Raw genomic sequence first — 13,712 nt, forward strand, 5'->3', positions numbered from 1 at the left:
TCAATACCCAGATGGATGTATGCACCTGAACACCAAGGATTCCAAGCACCGTGCAGGATATCCCAGTTACCCCAGAGCAGTGCCTATCCTTGCCTCCAACCATTGCTGTACAATCACAATCTTTGAGGGGGTCAAAGCCACCAATCCAATAGTACCTGCCTGGTAATCCCTGGGGCCAGAGCAATACCACAGAGGCAAGGCATTTGCCTCGCATGCTGCTGGCCTGGGATGAACCCCGGTTCAATCCCTGCATCCTGTATGGTCCCCTGTGCCTGTCAAGAGTGATTTCCAAGCGCAGAGCCAGGAGTAACCCCTGAGCGCTGCCAGGTGTGGCCTCAAAAGAACAAAACAACAAAAAAAAATCATACCCCGGCAAACACAGTTAGCTTTACAGTAGGAGAGCTCCTGGCCTCCCATTCTGCAAAAGAACCCTCTGGGCAGAGTTACACAAAGATAGCCAGCAGTGGCCCACTCAGGCTATGGCCCAAATACCACAGTCCCCAGGGCGCCCCAGTGAGACTTCTGGAAACAAACAGGTTGACCAAATTGCACCATGGGAGAGGCTTGTCCCCTGGCTCTGGAAACAAGGCCTGGATGGTGCTCCATGACGGAAGAGAATCAGGGCCTAACTGAGCTCCCAACTTTTGGGGGAAATTGCCTGAAAAAGCATAGTGGGAAGGGTGTTTGACCAGCATGAGGCTGACTAAAAACCAAACGAAAGGAAAAGGTCAAAGTGCGCTGCTCTGAGGAAGCATCAGGCTAATGGCCTGGGGTGACAGAGGAGGAATGTTCTTCAGGGTTCTCCATCTCATACACATTCTCTTCAATGACATAAATGTTCTCTTCTGAGTGCATCCTGTTGACCAGGCCTGTTGGGGGGTCTTCCGATAATGTGATGAGCCTGTGGAAAGATGTGGACACTGAGTCCCGCACTTTCTGGGACAGTCAGTTATGGGGCAAATATGCCAGCTCATGTGTCTGTTCCCCCATTCCCAAGTTGGGCCCTCACACCGGTACATGAGCAGACATATATATATATATATATATATATATATATATATATATATATATATATATATATATATATATATAAAATTCATTTTGTGGCATCACTACAAAGAAATAATAAATTAAACGTAACATTCTGGGCACAGGAGACCAAATGGGATGCCAGAGAATTGAACCTAGGTCTTCCATATGCAAGGAAAGTGCCCTTTTGGCCCCTATCAGTCATTTTCTTTTGTTTTGCTTAGAGGCCATATCTGGTGATACTCAGGGCATACTTCTGGCTCTGCACTAAGGGATCACTCCTGGTAGGTTCAGAGGACCCTAGAGTATCAGGGATGGAACCCCAGTCAGCCATATGCAAGGAAGAAAGAAGGAAGGAAGGAAGGAAGGAAGGAAGGAAGGAAGGAAGGAAGGAAGGAAGGAAGGAAGGAAGGAAGGAAGGAAGGAAGGAAGGAAGGAAGGAAGGAAGGAAGGAAATAAATACTGGTAGTTTAGTTTTCAAGGGACAGTCATTTGTGTATATATATATATATATATATATATATATATATATATATATATATATAAATTCATTTTGTTTTGTTTTTGGACCACACCAGATAGCACTCAGGGGTTACTCCTGGCTCTGTGCTCAGGGATTGCACCTGGCAGGACTCAGGGGACCATGGAATGCTGGAGATGGAATCCAAGTTGTCTATATGCAAGGCAAGTGCCCCTACCTGCCATACTATCTCTCTGGCCTCATGATCTATTTTATTTTTAATCCATATATCAAGTATCATTAAAGTCTAGAAAACTCCAGGTCCATTAATTTGAAATTGAAACTGGGGCATGGGAAAGGAGGAAGGAAGGTAGCATGTGTAGCTAGGAATTAATCAAGACCAAGATAGCCAACAGTACTTCATCAATTCTGCATGTTAGCATTGCCGGAAAACTATGTTTAGGTCTCATCCTCAAGGATTCTTTTTCTTTTTTCCTTTTTGTTTGTTTGATTGTTTGGGGGGCACAGATGGCAATGCTCACAGGTTATACCTGGCTCTGTGCTCACAAGTTACTCCTGGCAGTGTTCAAAGGACCATATGATATTAGAATCCAAAGTCTGGTTTAGAAATTAATTAGAGGAGCCAGAGTGATAGCACAATGGTAGGGCATTTGCCTTGCATGCTGCCGACCCTGGACGGACCCAGGTATGAACTCCAGCATGCCATATGGTCCTCTGAACCTGACAGAAGTAAGTTCTGAGCACAGAGCCAGGAGTGACCCCTGTGCGCTGCCAGGTGTTGCTTAAAAACCAAATATATATATATATTAGCTTTGCTGTGAACCTAAGTGCAGCCATTCATGACAGGCTGTAGTTTTAAAGTATGAAAACCAGGCCTCAAAAGAACAGCCAGTTCCTGGAACTGGACCCTAAGGAGATATTCAAGGAATTGGCCTCCTGGTCAGATATTGGAGGCCAAACAGCAGTGGACAGGTAGCCAAGTAACAATGCACCCTGGATCTGGAGATGCCTGATCACTCCTCACTGAGTGATAGTCCCCCATAACCGGTTGTCTGATGTTATTCTACACTTAAACTACAACCAATCCTAGCCCAGCTTTGCATTAAGGACCAATCATTTTAAAAAGATCGATACATAGAGGCAGGGAACCCGCCCTGGCTATGTGCTCAGGAATCGCTCCTGGCTTGGGGGCTGCTGAGAGATCTAAGCTCCGTCAGTCCTAGATTAGCTCATGCAAGGCAAACCCCCTACAGTTTGCACCACCGCTCTGGCCTGTGGGTTCTCAATTCTTAGATGTCGGATCCCAGCTTGCTGGAATAAACGCCCTTGCATTGACTTTACTGCCTTTCTCCCTGGTGGTCTTTTGGGTGGCAGATCCTGAGTTCTGGAGTTTCATAATGGGATGCCAGGGCTTGAACCCAAGTTGGCTACATGCAAACCAAGTGCCTTATCTGGTGTACTTTCTCTCCAACCCAATTGATTGGCTCCAGGATGTTGTTGACCTTGAGCAGATTTGGAGTTCCTAATACTCCTTCAGTGACAGTGACCTCCCATATCCAGAGCCCAGAAGTACTAGATGGTCCTTTCTCTAAGGGTCAATTCACTGAGCAAAACCAAAACATTGCTATAGAAACAGATAAGCTTTTCCTCTAGGTCAGGAGATTTCATTCTCTCTCATAACTCCAGGGCTAAGGAAGCCTTAGGAGATCAGATTGTAAGAAAGAAGAATGTCAAATTTGCATTACATAAATCTCAGCCTGGAGCAAAAGGACAAGCAGGCTTGTTCGGAGCCTCCAACAGGACTTCTGAGAACAAAGAGCAGGGAAGGAGGGAGAGTGCTGGAGAGAAAGACTAGGGGTAGAAATTAAGTACTTCGCTGGTAAGGGGCCTCAGTACAGGGGCCTTGCTAGCACCCTAAGCTTCAGATGTTGTCCCCTCCCCCACCCCACACTCTCTGCTCACAGCCAGGAATAAGCCCTGAGCACAGCCAGGTATCAATGGGCAAAGCAAGTAAGGAGTATTGAGGGTCCCCTGGTTTCCTACTTTATCTTCTTACCTGGAATTCTGTAACTTCTCTTTCTGATGAGAATAACCTAGGCAAGAAAAGGGGAGAAAACTGTTAGCAATGCTTTCAGGGGATAATACAAAGCCTTGCCTAGCAGGCAACTGACTCCAGTGCTATGATGGGCACCGTAAGAAGTGATTCCTAAATAGAGAACTGGAAGTAGGCCCTGAACAATGCCAGGTATGTCCTTCTTTCGAACAAGTATCTTTAGCATTTATGGTGTTGTTTGAGTTTTGAGACCACAATTGGAAATACTTAGGGGTTACTCCTGGCTCTGCACTCAGGAATCTCTTCTGGCAGTGTGCTGGGAACTATATAGGATGCTGGGTATCATGCAAATACCTGGGTAGGCAGCATTCTACCTGCTGTACTACTACTCTGGCCCCAAGCATTTATGTTTTTTATTTTTTTGTGGACAAAATTACTGTATTTCCCTATAAATCAATCTTTCATGAATTTTATTTTTACTTATTTTTTGTGGGGGCCACACATGATAGTACTCATAAATGAGTTTCAGACACATTATGGGATGCTAGGAATCAAACCCAAGTCTGACACATGCAAGCAAATGTCCACCCAATGTGTTGTCGCTCCAGCCCTTCCATAATATTTGGGGGGGGGGGTTGGTGCCACACCTGGAAATGCTCAGGGGTTACTCCTGCCTCTTTGCTCAGAAATCGCTCCTGGCAGGCTCAAGAGACCATATGGGATGCCCGGAATTGAACCCAGGTCCGTCCTTTGTTGGCTGCATACAAGATAAACATCCTACCACTGTGCTATCGCTCTCGCCCCTTTCACAATTTAATAAATAAATAACTCAGAAAAGGAAAGAGAGAGACAGTACAGAAGGTAGTGTGTTTTGCCTTGCACACAGCCAACCAGGATTCAATCCATGACATCCAACATGAGCTCCTCAAGGAGTGATCCCTGAATGTAGAACCAGTAACTAGCTCTAAGCACCATGGGTATGACCCCAAAACAACAACAACAACAACAAAATAGTAAGATAGGCCAGAGTGATAGTATAGCTAGTAGGTGTTTGCATTGCATAAGGCCTACCCAGGGCCTACCCCAGCTCTGCCTGAAGTAATTCCTTAGTGCAAAGCCAAGAGTAACCTCTGAGCACTGCTAGGTGTGGCCCCAAAACTCCCCCAGAAATAATAAATAAAATAAAATAAATAATTCAGAAAGTCCTTTGTGAGCTAAGGACCAGGATGAACCTGGCCATGGTCTGGGTGAAAAGGATTTCACATACCTCTAAAGAGATCTCTTGAGAAAACAGTGAAAGAGAAAGCCTCAGTTTCCCCAGCCTATCGGTGCTACTTAATTCTACATTTCAAACATTTCTGCAAACTCTGAGGCTGGGTAGCTTATACTGTTCCATGATTATCAACTCTGTCCCAGTGTTTTGTTTTGTTTTGTTTTTCTCCCAGTTCTTAGACTCACAGGAGACCCAGTGGTAACATGCAAATACAAATACCTGGACAGATGGTCAAATTAAGAGCCTAAAAGGCCCTAAATCAAGAGACAACCACATATCCTAAGTGGAAATACAAATACATACAAACTATTTGTCTTATCTGAGCAGAACAAATTTGCCAATCTGTTCTCTTAAGCCAAATATAGCTCACATTTTTGGGAAGAATCTGGTCTCTAGATAAGGAACACAAAGAACCCAGTTTTCATTAAAAAGTACCTACAAAGACTCCTTACTTCAGCCCCATACTAAGTTCCTCCTTGGCTGGGAGTTCCTTTCTTTTCTATCTTCCAATAAGCTTTTCTTTCTTTCTTCTCTTTTCTTTTTTTTTTTTTTTTTTTTTTTTTTGGCTTTGGGGTCACACCTGGCAGCATCCCTGGGTTACTCCTGATTGTGTGCTCAGAAATCACTCCTGGCAGGCTCAGGAGATAATATGGGGTGCCAGGATTTGAGCCACCATCTGTCTTGAATGTGTTGCATGCAAGGCAAACACCCTACTGCTATGCTATCTCTCCGGCCCCTAAATTTTTTTTATATTTTAGCTGTCAGTCAGGACCTTTTGTGTGTCTGTGAAGCAAAATAGGTTTTATATGGAAACTTACTTAGAAAGATTTGAGGGGAGAGAACGAGGAAGTATGTGTTCAAGAGAGACTGCAGGCTTCTCCAGAGTGAAAAAGGCAAAAGCAAAGTCTCTCCCCAGCCAGCCACTCAGCCAGCAGGGATTGTAAAGTCTAGAGCCAGGAATAAGCCTTGAACATCCCTTGGTGTGGCCCCAAAAACAAACAAACAAACAAACAAAAAAACAGCTGCGTGGCAAGCAAGGATGAAAGCCAACTAGGATTAGACCACAGGGACAGTACAGAGGGGACGGTGCTTGCCATGCAGGCACCTGACCTGGGTTGGATCCCCACTATATCTTAGGGTTCCCTGAGCACAACCATGAATGATCCCCTGAGCACAGGGCCACTCATCAACACTCAATATCGCTGGGTATGGCCCCAAAAGCCAAAAAGAAAAAGAAGAAAAATTAGCTAGGATTATTTTCATCTAATCAGCTTTGGAGGGTCAAGGAAGGCTTGAGCACATACTTCAGGTGGAAGTTTGAGGCCCAGGACTCCCTGGGTCTCTACCACCAGAAGCAACCCCCACATTTCAACGGGCTGCATGTCAACCCCAAACCAGACATTTACTTTCAGTAGACAAACAAGCTAATCCCCCCCCCCCCACTTTGTTTTTGGATCACACCCAGTAGTGCTCAGGACTTACTCTTGGCTCTGTGCTCAGGGATCCCTTGTGACAAGTTTGGAGGTCCATATTGAGTGCTGGATCAAACCAGAGTTGACTATGCCCTACCAACTCAGGGGCCAGAGCACTTGGGCAGGGCACTTGCCTTGCTCGCAGTTGACCCGGGTTCAATTGCTAACATTTTAGATGCTCCCCAGAGCATCTCTAGGAGTAATTCCTATGTGTAGACCCGAGGAGTGACCCCCCTGCCCCCAGCATCACTGGGTGTGGTCCAAAACCCAAACCAAACCAAAATCCCCACCCTGCCCGCTGTACTATCACTATGGCCTAAGCTTCTTTTTGAAAAGCAGGGGAGGGGGATACCTAGCAGTGCTCAGGGACTAAGGCAGTTCAGTGCTCAAGGGTCACTCCCAGTGCTCAAAAGGAGGATGACCCTGAGACCAGTCCTCTTGTAGGCAAGTCTGTACTCAGCCCATTGGGCTTTTCTCAAGGCCTTGCAGAGAGGGAGGAGCAGCCATGTGCAATGACCACTCACATTTGAATATGACCACACTGAGGATCAGGAGCAGTGCTAGCCCAGCTGAGATGCTGCTTCCAACGTAGATGGCTGTCCGTGGGGTGGTGCTGGTGTCTAGTGGCTCATTGGTTTTGGCCCCTCGCTGTGGAAACACCAAGAGAACCAGGGTCAGGAGGACAGAGAGCAGTAGAGCCACTCCAGACAGGACTTAGAAACTGTAAATCATTCCACAAGGGACCCAGGTGCTGAATGAGGCCCTCTCAGTAACGTGTGCCTCACCCCAACAGGACAGGACTTTGGAGAGAAAGCCTGTGCATTTTGGGGAGGCCCAAGGGGGTCAATGTTAGGTGTTCCAATGAGACAACGATTTTCAGAAGAAAAATATGTCAATTTTAGAACTGGAACAATACTACAGCAGGGAGGGTGTTGCCTTACATGTAGTAAATCTGGGTTCAAATTCTAGCATCCCATCTGGTCCCCAAAGCACCACCAAGGATTGATTTCTGAGCATCACCAGGTATGACCCAACAACTAAAAAAATTATTTTTTAATTTCCAGTTCAGAGCCAGCATTTTGGGTTCTGGATCCTAATCTCAGTGCTGTCACTGTCATGTAGGATTAGAGCAAAAAAGAAGTAAAGGGTTGGAGTGATAATGTTGGAGTTGTGACATGAGGAAGGCACTTACTTGTCTTGCACACAGCAAACCCAGATTCTATCCTTGGCATTTCTTATGGTTCCCCTGAACACCATATAGTGTATCGCTAAATGGCGTTTCTCTAAGTGTAGAGACAGGAGTGACCCCTGAGAACTGCTAGGTGTGGCCCAAAAACCAGAAATAAAATAATATAAAATTAAATTTAAAAAAGAAGTAAAAAAAAAGGCAAAAAAAGAAGTGAGACAGGACTGGAAAGATAGTACAAGTGGTAGGACATTTGCCTTGCATGCTACTGAGTCAGGATCTATCCGGGTTTGATTTCCATATGGTCCTCGAGCCTGCCAGGAGTGATTTCTGAGCACAGAGGCAAGAGTAGCTCCTGAGTGCCACTGGGTGTGACCCAAAAATCACCACCAAAAAGAAAAAGAAAAAGAAAAAGTGATAGCTCCAGGGGTGATTATAGCAGTACTGCTTGGTCCTCCAGCAGAAACAGAATGTGGCCCAAATACAAACCCAGAAAAACAAAGTGACAGAGTAAATCCAATGCTGGTGTCTGTTCCTAGCCCCGCAGGAGCTGCTTTGGCTACTGTTGGAATTCCTGTGGCATTCAATAATTGCCCATCATGGGTCAGAGCAATAGCACAGGGGATAGGGCATTTGTCTTGCACACAGCTGACCTGGATTCAATCCCTGGCATCCCATATGGTTCCCCAAGTGACTGGAGTGATAGCACAGCTGTACGGCGTTTGCCTTGCACGAGGCCAACCCTGGATAGACTTCGGTTTGATTTCTGGCATCCCATCTGGTTCCCTGAGCCTGCCAGGAGCAACTTCTTTTTTTTTGGGGGGGGGGGGGATCACACCCTGAAGCTCTCAGGGGTTACTCCTGCTTCTATGCTCAAAAATTGCTCCTGGCAGGCTCGGGGAACCTTATGGGATGCCGGGATTCGAACTACCATCCTTCTGCATGCAAGGCAAACGCGCACCTCCATGCTATCTCTCCAGTTCCCAGGAGCAACTTCTGAGCACAAAGCCAGGAGTAACCCCTAAGTGCCACCAGGTTTGAACCAAAACACAAAACAAAACAAACAAACAAACAAAAAGAACATGGGCCTGGAGAGATAGCACAGCGGCGTTTGCCTTGCAAGCAGCTTCGAATCCCCATGTCCCATATGGTCCCCCGTGTCTGCCAGGAGCTATTTCTGAGCAGACAGCCAGGAGTAACCCCTGAGCACCGACGGGTGTGGCCCAAAAACAAAAACAAAAAAAAACAAAAAACAAAAAAAAAACAAAAACACAAAAGACCCCTGCCAATCTTCCAATGAGACAATTTCATTTTTTTTTTTTTTTTGGTTTTTGGGCCACACCCAGCGGTGCTCAGGGGTTACTCCTGGCTGTCTGCTCAGAAATAGCTCCTGGCAGGCACGGGGGACCATGTGGGACACCGGGATTCGAACCAACCACCTTTGGTCCTGGATAGGCTGCTTGCAAGGCAAACGCCGTGCTATCTCTTCGGGCCCACGATTTCATCTTTCAATGAAACACAGCAATTCCTGTTTCTCTAATTCCAGCACTGTTTCCCTTTGAAACAGCTACGGAATGCTCCCTAAAGAGGGAAATATCCTAAACAGAGAGTGAACAATGTCCATTCTAGAAACTTCCAATGTACAGGGTCCCAGGCATACGGGGCACAGTCCAAGAGGTGAGCTAAGGACAAAGGATGCCTCTAGAGCTGGAGGTGGGCCGAGTGAGGTCTCCAACACCTACGCTGGTTCCACAGAAGTCGCTTTCTGGAGCCCCCACCCCCACCCCAGATGCTAGGCAGGCCGATGGCGGGTCACTGAAATATTGCTCCACTCACAGCCAGCTATACCGAGTCTTGGTTTGCACTCTCCAGGTTGGGGCTTAATATACAAGTCATTTCAGACAGAGGAAAAGTAGGGTTTGCTTGTAGGGAGCTGAGTACGAGGGAGGAGGTTCAGAAGGATCAGCACCAATGCTCAGGGTTCCTCTTGGTCTCAGCACTTGCATCCATGCTCACCATGGTCCCCCGAAAGTATCTGAGGTATGGGGGAATCTGGGACACCTCCCGAGGAAAAGGCAGGCAGAAAGAGCCTCTGGCCAGCACACATACCAGCTCACAGCTACTTACCAGCCCATTCTTGTCACGAGGTTGTCCCAAGGTCTCTGTCCCTGCCACTGTGAAGAATCAGATCCAATGGAACAGTTAGGCATCGATGTTTACTCTAAACTCTTCATAGTGATCTGCTCAAGCACCCGCACCTCTCACCCAGGGAGGACCACATTGGCTTCCTGGTGGAACAGACCCAACCCAGCATGTTCTCTGGGAAGTGACGCGCCCTTCCACACCCCTGAGCATTCAGGATTACTGAGGATGCTCCAAGGAACCCCAGAGTCCCGCAGCACCCAGTGTGTTTCACCAAAACCATCAGCAGTCTGGCCCACCTCATGTGTTCAAAATACCCAGGGGCAGTGGAGAGACAGCAAAGGGGGTACAGCCCTTGCCATGTATACAATTAACCAGGAGTAAGTCCTGAGCCCGACTAGGAGGAGTCTCTAAGCATCACCAGGAGTACCCCATAAACAAAAACAAAACCAGAAAACAACTTCCCTACCCTTCACCCCAGAACCTAGTGGTGGCCCAACTTTACCCTCAGTTCACACTGACCTGGGCTGGGCCCCTTGGTGCTGGGCACCCACGGAAAAGTGTCTGTGAAGTGGCTACTCGTCGTCATGGCAGGGACGACCTCAGCTACCATCAGAAACCAGAGAGAGAGTGAGGCTTCCCAAACTTCTTTGTGCTCCTGTCCCCCATAGGCACACACCTGTAAACCTGCATGTGCCTATACCTGCACACACACACACACACACACACACACACACACATGCACAATAGGCTTGCATGCGTATACACCTACACATGCCTTTGCATGCATGCAGCTGCGCACACACATGCCTACAAACTCATGTATACCTCCATTTGCCAGTACACATGTATACCTGTATATCCACATATATGCCCAGGCATATAAGTACATACAAACACCTCTGCCACACCCACACGTATTCTTACATACACACACCTACCTGTCCACACACACAACGCATGTCTACTGGAACACAACTGCCCACCTGACCACATACATGCCTGCATGCACGCCCATGTATAGACCCCCAGGCATGCCCTGAAGACCTACACATACCTGTGCACATGCACAACTACATGTATACACCTGCATGCCTACGCACATCTGCACATATACAGGTGCATGCACTCACACAAGCCCACACATGCCTGCCCACTCTCTCGAAAGCAGCACACCCATTTGTACATATGCTCATACATGCATGCATGCTGCACACACAGATGTCCACACACACACACATGCACAAAAGCACTCTCAGGCATTCTGGTCACTAGAGGAAAATGGGAAGTAGCAGCTGTATGGAAACCTCCCGCTGCCCCAATTTGTCTCACTGGAGGATGGAGCCCCACAGCTCCCTGACTCCAGACATCCCCAGTAGGCTCCATGCCCTTGACCCCACTGGCCTCTGCCCTACTGAAGACCCCACTGATGAGGAAGTGGCATCAACGTGGCCTTGATGGTAGGCCATACTTATCGTTAGGCCTGGGGGTACCTCCCAGTTCTCTCACAGGGGAGTCAGAGGCACTGTGGGGGGCACACACCTGGCGTGACAGTCAGCTTCACGATGACCTTCTTGTCATTCATGAGTCCTGGGAACTGGATGCGGCAACAGTAGGTGCCACTGTCATTGAGCCACGTGCTCTGGATGGTCAGGGACACATCTCCTTGGCAGAGCTGGCCCTTTAGCTGGTACCTGCTGTGGGCTTTCTGCTGCACGCTTCTGCCGTTGGTTCTCAGCAGCAGCTTTTGGCAGTCTCTCAGGGGACAGGCGTCCCTGCCCCAGCATACAGGCACCAGGGGCGTGGGTGGCTCGGGAGGAGAGTATTCACAGGGCAGGTGGGCATCCCGTCCTAGCTCCACCTTGTATTCCCTTTCCATGGCAGAGCCTGAACAGGGAGGCAGAGAGCACTGGTGGGGGCCCCGCACCAGGAAGGGGCCAAGAATGGGATAGATGAGCTCTCACCAGGCCCTGACTTTTGGCTGGGAAGGCATGGGAGCATCAGAATCCTGGCGAAGCTGCCTACAAGATGGGTGGCAAAGCTCTGGAGAGCTCAGAGCAGGGCTGGTGCCTGCCAACATGCATTTCTTTTGTTGTTTTGTTCTGGGCCACAACCAGAAATGCTCAGGGGTTATTCCTGACTGCACTCAGGAATCCCTCCTGGCAGGACTCAGGGGACTCTCTGGGATGCCGGAAATTGAACTCAGGTCAGTTGCTGTTAAGGCAAGCGCCTTTTGGGGGGTTTTATGTTATTGTTGTTGTTCTTGGGCTTGGAGGCCACACTCAGTGGCAGTCAGGTGTTACTCCTCGATCTTTGCTCAGGATTCACTCCTGGAAGCTTGGGGACCATTTATTTTTGTTTGTTTTTTGTTTCTTTGGGGGGGGGCACACCTGGTGATGCTCAGGAATTATTCCTGGCTATATGCTCAGAAATCACTCCTAGCAGGAATGGGAGATCATATGGGACACCGGGGCATTGAACTGCGGTCCATCTTGGGTCAGCCACTTGCAAGGCAAATGCCCTACCGCTGCACCACTGCTCCGGCCCCTTGGGGAACCATTTGGGATGCTGGGGATTGAACCTAGGTCAGCTGCATGCAAGGCAAATGCCTTATCTGCTGTGCTATAGCTCCAAACCCTCCTTTCTTTTTATTTTTATTTTTTTCAGTTTTTGGGCCAAACTGGGCAGTGCTCAGGGATTGCTCTGGGCTCTATGCTCAAAAGTTGCTCTTGGCAGGGTCAGGAGAACCATATGGGATCAAACCTGGTTTGGCCCTGGGTTGGCCACATGCAAGACAAATGCTCTACTTGCTGTGCTATCACTCCAACTCTCACTTTTCTTTATTGTTTAAAAATGATCAACGGGCCGGGTGGTGGCGCTAAAGGTAAGGTGCCTGCCTTGCCTGCGCTAACCTTGGACGGACCGCGGTTCGATCCCCCGGTGTCCCATATGGTCCCCCAAGCCAGGAGCAACTTCTGAGCACATAGCCAGGAGTAACCCCTGAGCATTACCGGGTGTGGCCCAAAAACCAAAAAAAAAATAAAAAAGAAAATTCAAGTTTTATGGGGCCGGGAAGGTGGCGCTAGAGGTAAGGTGTCTGCCTTACAAGCGCTAGCGTAAAAAAAATAAAAATGATCAACATAAAGTTGGAGGTGAGCCTCAGAGATAAAGATCATGTTAGTGCCTCCAATTCTGTCCCTCAGCAGGAGACAGAGGAAAAGACCAAAGAAAACAAGAAGAATCAGAGACTGGAGAGAGAAACCAAGTTTCAGCACATGATATGTATGCAGGAGGCCTGGGTTCAGGCCCTGACCATGTATGACTCCCTGAGCACCAACAGGAAGCACAGAGTCAGGAGTAGTCCCTAATCACCCATCCCCAAATGTAGCCCCAAAACCAAAATCAAAAAACAAGCGAACACCAAGGCCCTCTGAGCTTCCCTCTCCCACCGACTGTGCGTGAGAGTGGTCTGTATTCCCCAGGCATCTACAAGTTTCATGGTCCCACGACACTATTCTTGACCCTGGAAGAGTTCCACCAGCCTCTCAGCCCACTTCATGGCTATCCCCAAATTTTATTTTTGTTTGGTTTTGTTTCAGGATCACATCCAGTGGTGTTCAGAAGTTACTCCTGGCTCTGCATTCAGGAATAACCCCTGACAGTGCTGCGGGACCCTATGGGATGCTGAGAACCGAACCTAAGTCAGCTGCATGTAAGGCGAGAGAGCCTCATTCACTGACTTTGGCTCCAGCCCCATCCCAGCAGCTTTCACACCTCTGGCCCCTGCACCCTCCTCTAATCTTTCTGTTACAACCCCCCAATCCCTATCGGCTCTGGCTCTGCATCTCACAGTCCCCACAGCCAAGAGGCCAGGCTCAGACTTACTTACCTACGAGCTGGAGCATCCACAGCAGGACCCAGGCAAAAGGGAGAAGTGAACCCCTGGGCTTGGCTGCAGGAAAAAGCAGAGCACAGCTCTCCCCACTAGTGAGCAGGGGTCCAGGCCGCATGTCTCTGTGCCACTGCCTGGGGGTGGAGGACATGGTGGTCCCCTGAGAGTGCTCTGCCCCCCCCCC

The 13,712-nt window shown here is 48.4% G+C and overlaps 1 protein-coding gene across 1 annotated transcript; it reads right to left on the minus strand.

The window, feature by feature from the left end:
* Window positions 1-759: 759 nt before the first annotated feature.
* Window positions 760-13,679, minus strand: LOC126011884 (hepatitis A virus cellular receptor 2 homolog). Its single transcript, XM_049775648.1, has 7 exons — window positions 13,526-13,679; window positions 11,179-11,523; window positions 10,159-10,242; window positions 9,604-9,668; window positions 6,833-6,956; window positions 3,567-3,603; window positions 760-901 (listed from the first exon to the last, which is right to left on the minus strand). The coding sequence occupies exons 1-7, from the start codon at window positions 13,677-13,679 to the stop codon at window positions 760-762; spliced, it is 951 nt and encodes a 316-aa protein (XP_049631605.1).
* Window positions 13,680-13,712: the final 33 nt, after the last annotated feature.

The sequence above is a fragment of the Suncus etruscus genome, chromosome 6 (assembly GCF_024139225.1).
Source record: "Suncus etruscus isolate mSunEtr1 chromosome 6, mSunEtr1.pri.cur, whole genome shotgun sequence".
NCBI classification, from domain to species: domain Eukaryota; kingdom Metazoa; phylum Chordata; class Mammalia; order Eulipotyphla; family Soricidae; genus Suncus; species Suncus etruscus.

What these genes read in the sequence shown, in the direction of transcription:
- LOC126011884 (XM_049775648.1), bottom strand. Translation starts at nt 13,679, where the DNA reads ATGTCCTCCACCCCCAGGCAGTGGCACAGAGACATGCGGCCTGGACCC. An exon ending in CAGTGTGGTCATATTCAAAT is followed by an intron (nt 3,604 to 6,832) that starts GTGAGTGGTCAT and finishes TTTCTTGCCTAG; the next exon opens with GTTATTCTCATCAGAAAGAG. An exon ending in GAGAAGTTACAGAATTCCAG is followed by an intron (nt 902 to 3,566) that starts GTAAGAAGATAA and finishes ATCTTTCCACAG; the next exon opens with GCTCATCACATTATCGGAAG.